At 36.2% G+C, this 14,118-nt stretch overlaps 1 protein-coding gene and 1 long non-coding RNA gene across 17 annotated transcripts in view; one reads left to right on the plus strand and one right to left on the minus strand.

Moving 5' to 3' along the window:
* The window catches only part of EXOG (exo/endonuclease G), a 51,718-nt gene that overhangs the window by 32,593 nt on the left and 5,007 nt on the right, over nt 1–14,118 (minus strand). For 15 of the 16 annotated variants that reach the window (XR_004312365.1, XR_004312366.1, XR_004312362.1 and 12 more), the window contains exons 4-6: nt 12,780–12,856; nt 10,021–10,135; nt 6,380–6,388 (exon numbers count right to left, since the gene is read on the minus strand). Coding sequence is in view for 2 of the 16 variants with exons in the window: in XM_032459202.1 (XP_032315093.1) it covers nt 6,380–6,388; nt 10,021–10,135; nt 12,780–12,856 (201 nt within the window). In the remaining 14 variants the exon portion in view is untranslated. The remainder of the gene's footprint in view (nt 1–6,379; nt 6,389–10,020; nt 10,136–12,779; nt 12,857–14,118) is intronic. The other variant, XM_006176850.3, reaches the window with a different exon arrangement.
* Nucleotides 1–14,118, plus strand: part of LOC116657266 — a 26,150-nt gene continuing 12,032 nt past the window's right edge. The window contains exon 1 of the long non-coding RNA XR_004312368.1: nt 1–77. This is a non-coding gene — a long non-coding RNA (uncharacterized LOC116657266). The remainder of the gene's footprint in view (nt 78–14,118) is intronic.

Consider the following 14,118-nt stretch of genomic DNA (forward strand, 5'->3'; position numbering starts at 1 on the left):
TGGGGATGGATGGCAGAATGTACTTGATGTCACAGAGATGTATACCTAAAAATGGTTAAAATGGTAAATTTTGTAATGTACATTTTACACCACAATAAAAAAAGGACTATTTGTATAATTTACTACAACAAAGATTAAAGTAGAAAAATCTATCTATCAAGATTTGACATCTTATCTAGATGTTTTAAAAGGTATTTGATAAAACAGAATACTCATAAGGTAGGAATACACCTAGGTAATTTCATGGTGGAAGCCTTCTTGAGACAAATACTCCCTATGATACTTTACTTTAAAATATGAGGATTCTCTGTGGCCTAAAATATGACCAACTTGTATAACTGAGTACTTTTAACCTAGTATTTGTTAAGAACTGAAAGAGGATTGTCGAAACCTCCCAATATTACTCTAATCATCTCATGCCTTTTTGTATTTATGCAGTATTTTCTGTGATAAATGCTGATGCTACACAACTGGGTAGAACACACTGCTGTCTGATACTAACATCATAATCTCTGTTCATTTTCTGTTTGGGTTTGTTTAATTTATTTTACCCATTTGTTTTAAACTTTTAATCTTTCTGAGTTAATAATTAGTTGGCTTTTACTTTCTCATCCAATCTGAGATTTTTACTTTCAACAGTTGAGTATATTACCTAATGGGACCTAATTAAACTTGAAAGCTTTTGCACAGCTAAGGATACCATCCACAAAACAAAAAGACAACCTACAGAATGGGAGCAAATATTTGCAAGTGATGCAACCAACGAGGGACTAACTTCCAAAATATACAAACAGCTCATACAACTTATTATAAAAACAAAAAACAAAAAAAAGCAACCCAATCAAAAAAGATGGACAGAAGACCTAAATAAACATCTCTCCAAAGAAGACATACAGATGGTCAACAAGCACATGAAAAGATGCTCATCATCACTAATTGTTAGAGAAATGCAAACCAAAACTAACAATGAGGTATCACCTCACACCACTCAGAATGGCCATCATTAAAAAGCCCACAAACAATAAATGCTGGAGAGGGCGTGGAACAAAAGGAACCCTCCTACACTGCTGGTGGGAATGTAAATTGGTGCAGCCACTATGGAGGACAGTATGGAGGTTCCTTAAAAAAACCAAAAATAAACTTACCATATGATCTAACAATCCCACTCCTGGGCATGTATCCAAAGAAAAATATAATTTAGAAAGACACATGCACCCCAATGTTCACTATTTACAATAACCAAGACATGGAAACAACCTAAATGTCCATCAACTAAAGACTGGATACACAAGTTGTGGTGGGGTGTGTATGTGTGTGTGTGCGCGCGCACACACACGCACGCGCACATGGAATACTACTCAGCCATAAAAAAGAACAAAATAATGTTGTTTGCAGCAACATGGATGGACCTGGAGACTGTCATTCTAAGTGAAGAAAGCCAGAAAGAGAAAGAAAAATACCACATGATATCACTTATACGTGGAATCTAAAAAAACAAACAAAAAAATACCAGACACATACAAACTTATTTACAAAACAGAAACAGACTCACAGACATAGAGAATAGATTCATGGTTACCAAGGGGTAAAGGGCTGGGAGGGATAAACTGGGAGTTTGAAATCTGTACCTCTTGGGGAGTGATGGAAATGTTAGCTATCTTGATTGTGGTGGTGGCTTCACAGGTGAATTCATTTATCAAAATTCATCAAATTGTACATCTAAAATATGCATAGTTTACTGTACAGAATCATACCACAATAAGGTTGTTTTCAAAAAAATTATTAGTTTGCTTTTGGGGAGAGGGTATAGCTCAAGTGGCAGAGTACATGCTCAGCATGCACAAGGTCCTGGGTTGAATCCCCAGTACCTCCTCCAAAAGTAAATAAATAAATAGATAAATAATTACCTCCCTCAATAAATAAATAAATAAATAAATAAATAAATAAATAAATAAATAAATAATTAGTTGGCTTTTACACACTGATCCAATCTGAGGTATTTTACTTTCATTAACTGAATATATTATATTTACTGTTATAACATGTAACTGGTCTGTCATCTTATTAGTATGTTTTCTTAGTTTTCTGTCTTTTGCTATAGTGTCTTTTTGGGTTGTTTTATTTTATTGTTTTGTTCTGTTAGGGGAGAGTTGGTTTTATTAGTGTTCATTTTATAGGTGTACATATGCATAAACCTCTATTTTTACCAGCTTCTGATATGAAGCAGAGTGCACTGACAGCTCCTATGAAGAATGAAGAACTCGGTGCACTTATACTGCGATGCCTCTCTCCCACTCCCCCTGGAATCCCCTGGTTGTTGCTGGTACATCCTTTGGTTTTTGTCTTTATCTTTTATAAAACGATTACATATTAGACCTCAGGGCAGCTTTATTTCAAGAATACCATCTATTACAATCTGTTGTGTAAGATTAATTACAAGACTTAATTGTTAAATGTTCTGTTCACAGCTTTTCCATTTTGTGAATTCTTTATTTGATTCATATTTCAGTTAACTGAAGTATGTCTAAAGCAATTTCTCTAGGAATAGGTAGGAGTTACATTTCTGAAGTTTTAGAATACTGAGAGATCATCTTTTTTTCATTAACTTGATAGTGTTAATGTTAACCAATCTGAGTAATGAATTCTTTGTAGGTACCACTTCATTCTCTTCAGGAATTTAATGTCACTGAGATTTCTTAAGTCTGCCTCCAAAGGAATAATAATAGTAGCTGACATTTACTGAACACCTACTATTTGCTAGGTACTAAACAATGGTCCCAACATCCCAATGAGGCAAATATTATTATTATCCAAATTTTGCAGATAAAACTGAACTTTAACGAAGTCTGATCATATTCCCAGGACCAAATGCAAGTAAGTATCAAAATAAAAATACAAGGACAGATCGGACATAAAATCTGTGCTTTTACAGATTACAACCACCTGACCAGTCCTAGTATTCCAACAGAAAGGGATAAACTCCAAGGAAGGTTCCAGAAGTTTCTCCTGTGGCCTGCTACTGGTGGGGCCCTTCTGGAACTACCTAACTCATTCCAGTACCCTGCCCATGATTTAGTAAGAGAAGACATGCCAACTTAATATCCTTTTGTAATTTACTCCAAATGAACTGTAGGTTTCAGATATTATTTGAAAGTCCTTGACATAAGACTTGACATTTCCTGATTTCACTGTAAATGGAGTTCTCTTTTCAGATCTTATGGTATTCTTCATTCCTGACAGCTTAGAGGATGAGAAAAGTAAAAATGTATACTTCCTCATCATGATTTCTGGACTCCAAATAGACTGACACCAACAGAACTGGGAACAGAGAAACTTAATAGAGGCCTCTGTGATACTGCAGGTGTTTAGAGCTTCAGCAAAATCTGAGTACAAGTTAAGAAAAATAATTGATAAAAAGTTGCAGACAATCACTTACATGTGGGGTCTAAAAAAAAGACACAAATAAATTTATCTGCAAAAAAGAAACAAACTCATGGACACAGAAAACAAACTTACGGTTACCAAGGGCAGAGGAAGGGCTAAATTGAGAGTCCAAGATTTGCGGACACTAACTAATATGGATAAAACAGATAAACAAGTTTATACTGTATAGCACACAGAACTATATTCAATATCTTATAATAACATTTAATAAAGAGTATGTATATGTATACATACACACACACACAGACTGAGACAATGTGTTGTACACCAGAAATTGACACAATGTAGACGACTCTACTTCCATTACAAAAAAAAAAAAAAGGAAAAGAAAAAGGAGAGTTAGATCCTTTGAATAACCGATTACTAGAAGTGAAATAGAATCAGCAATAAAAAACCTCACTGCAAACAAAAGTCCAAGACCAGATGGTTTCACAGGGGAGTTCCATCAAACATACAAAGAAGAGCTCATATCGCTCCTTCTCAAACTCTTCTAAAAGACTGAAGAGGGAATACTCCTAAACTCATTCTATGAAGCCACCATCACCCTGATACCAAAGCCAAAGACACTACCAAAAAAGAAAGCTATATAGGTCAATAGCGTTGATGAACATAGACGTAAAAGTCCTCAACAAAATATTACCAAACAGGGGAATCCAACCACACATGAAAACAATTATACATTATGATCAAGTTGGGTTCAACCCAGGGACACAAACATGGTTCAACATATGTAAATCAATGTGACACACCACATCAACAAGAGAAAGGACAAAAACCACATGATCATCTCAATCGATATAGAAAAAGCATTTGATAAAATTCAACACCCATTTATGATAAAACCTCTAACCAAAGTGGGTATAGAGGGAACATATCTCAACACAATAAAAGCTATTTATGACAAGCCCACAGCCAGGATAATACTCAGCAGTGACAAGCTGACAGCCTTCCCGCTAAAATCTGGAACAAGACAAGGATGCCCACACTCACCACTTCTATTCAACATAGTCTCAGAAGTCCTACCACAGCAAGCAGGCAAGAAATACAAACAAAAAGGACCCTAATTGGAAGAGAAGAGATAAAACTGTCACTATATACAGATGACATGATCCAATATATAGAAATCCCTAAAGGCTCCATACACAAACCATTAGAGCTGATAAAAGAATTTGACAAGGTAGCAGGATATAAGGTGAACATACAGAAATCATTTGCATTTCTTAACACTAACAATGAAATAGAAGGAAAATAGAGTAAAGAAACAATTCCTTTTAAAAACACATCCAAAACAATACAATACTTAGGAATAAACATGACTGAGAAGGTGAAAGATTTATACAGGAAGAACTACAAAACACCGATTAAGGAACTTAAAGAGGACTTAAAGAAATGGAAAGATATCCCATGTTCTTGGATTGGAAGAACCAGTATTGTAAAAATGGCCACGCTGCCCAAGGCAATCTACAGATTCAGTGTGATCTCTATCAAATTACCAAAGGACATTTTTCACAGAACTAGAACAAAATCTAAAATTTATCTGGAATCATGAAAGACCCAGAATTGCCAAAGCAATGTTGAAGAAAAAGAATGGATCTGGAGGAATAATCAACCCAGACTTCCGACAACACTACCTAGCGACAGTAATAAAAATAGACTGGTATTGGCATAAAAACAGACACATGGATCAGCGGAAGAAAACAGAGAGCCCAGAAATAAACCCACAGACCTCTACGGTCAATTAACCTTCGACACAGAAGGCAAGAATACGCAAAGGAGAAAAGACACTCTCTTCAGCAAGTGATGTTGGGAAAAATGGATAGCAGCGTGTAAATCAATGAAGTTAGAACACTCCCTCACACCATACACAGAAATAAACTCAAAATGGCTAAAAGACTTAAATGTAACACTAGACATGATAAACCTACAAGAAAACATAGGTAAAACCGCCTCTGACACAAATCTTAGCCATGTTCTCCTAGGGCAGTCTATCCAGGCAATAGAAGTATAAGCAAAAATTAACAAGTGGGACGTAACTGAACTTATAAGCTTTTGCACAGCAAAGGAAACCATAACCAAAACAAAACAGCAACCAACGAAATGGGAGAAAATACCCACAAGTGATGCGACACTGACAAAAGGTTAATTTCCAGAAATGTAAACAGTTCACACAACTTAACAAAAAAACAAATAAACCATCCAAAAATGAGCCCAAGACCTAAACAAGCAATTCTCCAATTAAGACATATCAATGGCTAAGAGGCACATGAAAGAAGCCTCAATCTCGCTACTTATCAGAGAAACGCAAATCAAAACTAGAATGAGGTATCACCTCACACCAGTCAGAATGGCCATCATTCAAAAGTTCACAAACGATAAATGGTGCAGAGGCTGTGGAGAAAAGGGAACCCTCCTACACTGCTGGTGGGAATGTAGCTTGGTGCACCCTTTATGGAAAATAGTCTGGAGATTCCAAAGACTAAAAATAGACTTACCATATGATCCAGGCCATAAATGATAAACACTCAAGAGGGTGTAGAGAAAAGGGAACCCTCCTACACTGTTGATGGGAACGTAGTTTAGTGCAGCCGTTATGGAAAACAATATGGAGATTCCTCAAAAAACTAAAGATAGACTTACCATATGATCTAGCAATCCCACTTCTGGGTATATATCTGGAGGGAACTCAAAAAGATACACGCACCCCAATGTTCACAGCAGCACTATATACAATAGCCAAGACATGGAAGCAAGCTATTTGTCCATCGACAGATGACTGGATTAAGAAATTGTGGTATATTAATACAACAGAATACTACAGAGCCATAAAGAAGAATATAATAAACCCATCTGCAGCAACATGGATGGACCTGGAGACTGTCATTCTAAACGAAGTAAGCCAGAAAGAGAACGAAAAATACCACATGATATCACTCACGTGTGGAATCTAGAAAAAAAGACAAAAGAACTTATTTACAAAACAGAAACAGACTCACAGTCATAGAAAACAAACTTATGGTTTCCGGGGAGGAAGGGGGTGGAAAGGGACAAATTGAGATTTGAGATTTGCAGATCCTAACTACTATATATAAAATAGATACACAAGTTTATAGTGTATAGCACAGAGAACTATATTCAATATCTTGCAGTCACTTATGGTGAAAAAGAATATGAAAATGAATACATGTATGTTCACATATGACTGACGCATTGTGCTGTACACCAGAAATTGACACAACACTGTAAACTGATCATACTTCAATAAAAAAGTATATTTTAAAAAAGGTTAAGTCTTTAGTGGTTAGATTTATATATTCTAGTTTAATGAGAAGTCTGGCATAGAAAATACATATTATCCAGTGTAATCAGAATTCTCATATAGAAAAGATATATTAAAATATACATATATGTATATTTGCTTCATTCTGAACTAACTGCAAATTTAAAATTTGCAAGGATGACACACAGAACATTGTGTACCCTTCACCCAGGTTCATCAACTGATAACATTTTACCCAATTTGTTTTTAACCATTGCCTTTTTTTCTATTTCTTTTCACTAAACTTTTTGAAAATAAGTCGAAGACACATCTTTCAGGATGTATTTCTAGGAGCAAAGACATTTACTTCCACAATTACAGTATAATTATAAAAATCAGGAAATTTAACACTGATAAAATATAATTATCTAATCTACACACCTCAAATGTTGCCAGTTGTCCAAATAAAGTCTTCTTTAGCAACTCCTGTTTCCCTGATCAAGGATCTGATCTAAGACAACACATTATATTTTGTTTTCATGCATTTTTAGTCTGCAGCTCTCAGTCTCCATTAACCCGGAACACCTAATTTCTGTCTTTGTCTTTCACAACACTAACATTTTTGAAGAGCACAAATCAGCTGCTTCACAGAATGTTCCTCAGTTGGGGTTTGCCTGATACTTCTGCATGATGAGACTCAACGCTCTGCGTTTTGGGGAGAAATATCACAGAAGCGATACTGTATTCTGCTTAATACATCCCACTAGGAAGTACAGTTTATCAGTAGGCCCCATACTGGCAATATTAACTTTGATCACTCAGTTGAAGGGGAGTTTCTCTACTGCAGAGTTATCATTTCTTGCTTTGCTATTAATAAGTAATTTGTGGGGGCATTCTTTTAGGCTATATAAATGTCCTGTTCCTCACAAAACTTTCTAGTTTTAAGTGTCCACTGATGATTGTCCGAAACACTTATTACCGTGATGGTTACAAAATGATCTTTCTGTTTCATTCTTACAAACTTATTAGTTGACCATCCACCAGAAGCAGCTTTTTCTTACACCCATGTATTTACTTATTAAAAGCATAGATTGTTATTTAATTCAACATATCTATAATCCATTTTATTTTTATATCAACTAGTTCCAAACACGGTAAGTTAGAACTCCATCAAACTGATTCCTGTGTCCTTTGGACACGTCCTCACCAATAGTGTGAGCACTTTCTTACTTCCTGACACAAGATGTTCCGTTCTGTACCTTCCCTGAACCAGCCCTGGAATCAGCCGTTTCTGCAAGTGCTGGGTTCTTTCAGCAGGAGATGGTTTTTTAGATATCAAGACCTGGTCTCAAGGCACACTCACTGCTAACAGCACATCACTGCTTCTAGGCCCTCTCAGCAGATATATAATATTTTTTATAAGTTACATTTCAAAAAATTATATCCAGCTTAAGAAAAGCAATATACTTTGCATGACAGCATTTGGCCAAAACATATTTAACAGAAATATTCACACACACCAAAAAAGCTGCTAAGCAAAATGCTCTTAATTACTGGTTAATTTTCCCTTTTAAACTTTGTACACATTTCTTCTTCTACCACACAGTGAGTGAGTCATGTAAATCTTTCAATTTTATGAAAACAAAGCACACATAAAACTGTAATTTGATGACTTTAAGGTTTAGAAGTGAAAGCTGGGAGAATCTATTTTCCAATGGTAAGAGTAAAGAGGATTTACCAAAGCTCAAGAATAATTAGTATTTGAAAAGAGACTACAGGGAGCTTCAAGCCATTTTTTTCTTCTAATATTACAAAAAATACTAAAGTTAGTAAGATGATCAGAGGAGAGAGATTAATCTGCTTAAAATACTAACTCGTTGCCACTCCTTCACTCCCACAAGAACTCCTGGAATTCTCTGAGGGCGGGAGTGCCTATATGAACACCTTGGATGCTTACACACCACTGCACATCACAGGCAGACAAGCTGGTAATAAGCAAGTCAAATGCGACAGAATATACCCTTAAGTTTTTTTGTTTTCCTAACCCTGTTTCTCAGGTCATTCAGTTTTTATCACAGACCCACTTAAGTAATCACGTGACCTAAGCAGCATTTTCTGAACACCACTAGAAGTTCCCTCCAAACACACCTCCTCTTTGACTTCCCCAGGAAGTCCTTCAGTCCTTCTCTCTTTACTATCACCTTGCTTCCTCCTCACTCCACTTCGTCCCCGGCCCTCTGGATCTCACAGTACACCCATTCAGCCACCCTCCTGGCAGAATCCTCAGTCTTAGACATCAACACGAGCTGTCTAAAGCTCTCATACCACTAATAATACTCTCTTACATCTTTCATCTCCCTTTCCTTCAGTCGATACAGTTCTCAAATATCTTGCATATAAAAAAACTTTACCTTTTTTTAAAAATCCAAGCATCTAAAAGAAAAGCTTTTCCTCCCATTTATTCAACTGACTGCAATCTGCATGTCTTCAACTGTTCCCTCTTCCTCACCCAAAAAACAGATTCATGGTTACCCTTTCCTGTATTCTGCTCCTCCGCTTCACTCCACCTGCCTGTGTTCAGCCCTGCATCTGTTCTCGCGTGGACTCTGCAAGAATGTCCCAGCTCACCTCCTGGCCTACAGTCTCTCCTATAAACACCACCTTCCTCACCTACCTCTCTACACAGTGCCACCAGAATACTCAGTAAAACCCCAAACAAATCACATCACTCATGCTTAAAAAAATCTGTGACTCATCTGTCTAAAAACTAAAATTGAAGTCTTCAAGAAATACAAAGCCCTCCGTTATCTAGCCCCTCTCCTGACTATTATAGAAATCTCCAACCTCCCTCTGAGCCACCCATACTTTTTTGTACCACAAGCTCCAGTCTTGATCAGTGAAACCTAAATCCCAGAACTGTGCTGTTGACCATAAACGCCCTGGGCTCACACTGCTCCATCTTCTGGAGTTCCCCTGCTCCCCTCCTGACTCAGTTTATTCCTAATCATCTATCAAGTCTCCTCCAGTAAGTCTTCCTGACCCACGCAAATAGGGCTGGTCCATTCTTTCTGACACCATTTCATCTATGTAGCTGTACAGATATCACATATTAAAATAACTAATTGATAACATGTCTGTCTCCCTTACTAAACTTGAAGTCAATGGCTGCTTTTTAATCCATCATTATATCCTGTAAGCCTATCATTCCAACAGCTGTTTGATAAATCCCATTGAATAAATGAAATTAAAAAGTAGCATACAGAACGAGATTACAATCTCATGCAAATAACATAAGCCTGACTGTTAAAACCTGTTCCTACCTGGTAACTAACTGTTTTCTTTCCGTCCCTTCCAGTCTGAGGTAAGGTCAATGGTCCAGATACTATCCAGACGTCCTCAAACCTCTCTGTCAGTTCTCGACAGTACATTTCTATTCTGAAAAGCAAAGCAAAACCAAGTATGATATTCTCGGACATAAATGTAGAAAAGGGCAAACCATATCAAGTCCTAAGGTAAGATACCAAGAATATGGAATTAGAAAAATGTAAACAAGAGAATGTGGCACAAACACTACAAGCATATAAGGAACATTTTTTCCCAGTTTACTTACTAAACCAAAAAACTTAAAAATTACACACATTTATAAAACTATCTGCATTTTCCTGTGTTTGCATTCATTGCAATTAAGAACTGAAATTTTGTTGTTTTCTCCCTTATTTTTCTGTGCCATAGTTCTCACTTTTTCGAAGAACTATGTATCATTTCAACAAGATACATCTTTCTTATGTAATCATTCCTATTGTAGGACAACCGGGTTTATTCTAACATTTCTTAAATAATGCAACATTGTACATTATTATCCATTATTAGCAACATTGTGAATTACCCTTAGAATAAATTTCAAGGGCTAGAATTTATTGAATAAATATTTTAATGATGCTTGATTATATGTAAAACTAGTATTTTTAATGAGACTGTACAAATCTATAAATTCCAAAATATGACATGCAGTTTCTCAACAATCTTTACAACACTGGGATTTATCACTTAAAAACTGTTTTTGCCAATTTATTAGCTAAAAATGACAAGCAGTTTTAATATGCACTTTTTTATGCTGCAGTTGCAAGAGATTTATGAGCAGTAACAATGCATGACATCCTTCCTCAGTTTCCTTATCTAAAAAGTAAAATCCACATTAGTACATACTATGCATATATGCCCAACTAAAGATAACATTTCCCTCCCAAAACTATATCCCTTGAGAAAGGAAACTGTTAAAAGCTTCTACAGGTATGTAATCAGTCAGAATATGGAAAGAAAATTCTATAGGACTAACATCCCAGGTCTTCAACAAATAATTTGCAAGGGGAGGGAAAAAAAGTGGGAAAGAAACTTACAGATTAAAAGGGACTAAAGAGATATCACCCAAATCTATGTGTGGACCAGGTTAGAATCAACCAAAAATAAAAAAAGTAAAGACAATAAGGGAAATTTCAACACTGATTATAAAATTGGTAATAAGGAACTACTTCTTACTATTAAATTTTTTAGGGGCAGTAACAGTACTGTGGTTATGTTTTTAAGAAATTCTTTCCTTCTAAAAATATGTATTGAAATATTTATGGCTGAAACAATATATCTGTGACCTGCTTAAAGTAATCTGAGTAGGGGGAAGGGAGAGTATGCAGATGAAACAACTGTTGAAGTATTATTTTAGTGTGAGGTGCTCTCTTATTAATTATTTTAAAACACAAAGTACTGACTGGGGAAAACGCAGTACCCTGAAATATTAGTACTAGTTTTAAATGCTTAAAAAGATCTCTTGATAGAACTGAATTAGAGTCAGAAAAATATAGAAGACTCAAATGATTTTACACAGTAGTCACCCCTTATTTGCAGAGGATACGTTCCAAGACCCCAGTGGATTCCTGAAACCGCGGACAGTACCAAATCCTATACACACTATGTTTTTTCCTATACATACATATGATAAAACTTAATCTATAATTTAGGCATAGTAAGAGACTTAGCAATAATAACTAATAACAAAATAGAACAATTATAACAATATACTGTAATAAAAGTTATGTGGATGTGGTCTCTCTTAAAATACCTTACTGAATGAATTTAATGCCTTTTCCATCACTAAGCAATCATGCTTAGTGGCTGTAACTTTTACAGCTGGAGGTGCAGCAGCAAAACTAGCATGAGTTTCTTTTTTCTTCTTCACAATTTCATGGATAGGAGGTTCCTTCTTACGATAGATCTTAGCCACCTCAGTATACAAATTTTTTTCTTTCTTAAGCCAACAACTTTCACCTTTCCACTTAAAGAAAGCACTTTACAGCTTCTCTTTGGCATATCCAAATGGCCGGCATCACTACTCTTGCATTTGGGGGCTATTATTAAGTAAAATAAGGGTTTCCCGAACACACGCACTATGAAAGCGATATGGTTACTGACCAACGGGTGGGATACACTGGACAACAGAGGATCCACATTCCCGGTAGGACAGAGCAGGAGGTGCTAGATTTCATCATGCTACTTAGCTACATGCCAATTTAAAATGTATGATTTACTTATTTCCAGAATTTTCCATTTAATATTTTTGGACTGTGGTTCACAGCTGACTGAAACAGCAGAAGTCAAAAGCATGGATAAGGGGGGACTACTGCAGTCAGGTCCTATCGAAAACTGGTAATGGCTACGTTTGACTACACCAAAACTGCTCCCAAAAAGCTCAGCAGATCTTTAAATACAAGCAGAGAGAAACACAGAGCTCTCCTCTGCCTATAGAGTGCCCTACTGCCTCAGTAATAAATATTTTGGGCAGTTTCTTCTAAAACTTGATTTCTGACCAGTGGCAAATATGACCAAAACGGCTGGCTATGTTTTGAAATCTTACTCCCACAGAAAATTATACTCCCAAAATCCAGCAAAGAAAACCGGTCCGAAGTACTTCAGTCGTGCTAGTATCTGACAAACAGAGGCAGAAACAGCTGCCAGGCTCACTAGCACATTCTCCCGGCACATCATTCATCTCCCACAGAATCACATTTTTGAAACTCTCACATCTTACCTGTTCCAATATCCAGCATTATTATCAAAATTCTGAGGCACAATATTAGAAAGGTAAAAGGTTTCAGCCATGGCTTTCTGTGAAAAGAAATAAAAATAGTAACTCGCACTGAAATGCCTTCCTCTTTGAGTGAGATTTTTACACAGCAGAGACAGGAAAGCAGTTCCGTATTCCTAGCTTAGCTTCAGGCAGTTAAAGTGATTGTTTAGATAAATGAAAGCCACAGCTATTTCATGACAGAAAGCTCAATGATGATTATTCAGAATAAGGACTTCAACAAAAGAAGCAGTTTGGTGTGCTGGCTTTCTTCATAACATATAAAATTCAACCTGTAACGTAGACTATATGAACTAACTTCTGGCAGAGTTTCTCAATGGTTAGCTTTCAGGGACAGCAGTATTTAAGAAGTACAGTACAAACACATTACTTCAAAATTGGCACCAAAAAATTCCTGTTCTTCTCAATTTCTGGCACCATGTGTCCACTCATCTCACACTTCTGATTCAAACACAAGGTTCTGTCACTGGATTTCCTTTCATTGATCTACACTAACCACCAAGGCCACGAGATACCTTCTTTTCAAATAGCAGCTCTCAACCTTGGATGCACATTGAAATAACCTAGGAAGCTTTAAAAAATATTGATGCCTGGGTCCTACCCCCTAGAATTCTGATTCAACTGCTCTGGCTTTCAGGTGTAGGCATCAGGATTTTTTAAAAAACTTTCCCCACTGATTATAATGAGTATCCAAGGCTGAGAACCACTATCTTAATGACAATAAGCATTAACAATTTATGCAATAAATGTCAATGTCAGAAAAAAACATTTCTCCCCTTTTTTGGCAGAAAAATTATCCTAAATTAAAGAAGACTGAAGAGACATGACAACTAAATGTACTGGGTAATTCATGATTAGATACTGAAGCCAAAAAAAGTTGTAAAGGATATAATTGGGACAGTTTGGCAAATCTGAATATGAATTGTATACATTACTGTACAAATATACAAAATACGTCTGCACACATTTCCTGGTATAATGATACACCTGACATAAATGCAAACATCCTCATTCTTAGATTGATACAATCTCCTGAGCAACCTACTTAGGAATGAAGTGTTACGATGTCTGCAATTTACTGTCCGTGGTTAAAAAAAATTGCATGTGTAAAGTAAGTGTATCAAAACATATTTCCTGTACTATCCTCAATGTTTTTACAAGTCAAATTGTTTTTGCTGGACTCTCTTCTTCAACTTCTCCACAGGTCTGAAATTTTTTGAGATAAAAACGACTGAGTAGCTTTAGCTCCTACTGGCTTTCCAATTCCCTTCTACATAGCATT

This window comes from Camelus ferus, chromosome 17 (genome assembly GCF_009834535.1).
Source record: "Camelus ferus isolate YT-003-E chromosome 17, BCGSAC_Cfer_1.0, whole genome shotgun sequence".
NCBI classification, from domain to species: domain Eukaryota; kingdom Metazoa; phylum Chordata; class Mammalia; order Artiodactyla; family Camelidae; genus Camelus; species Camelus ferus.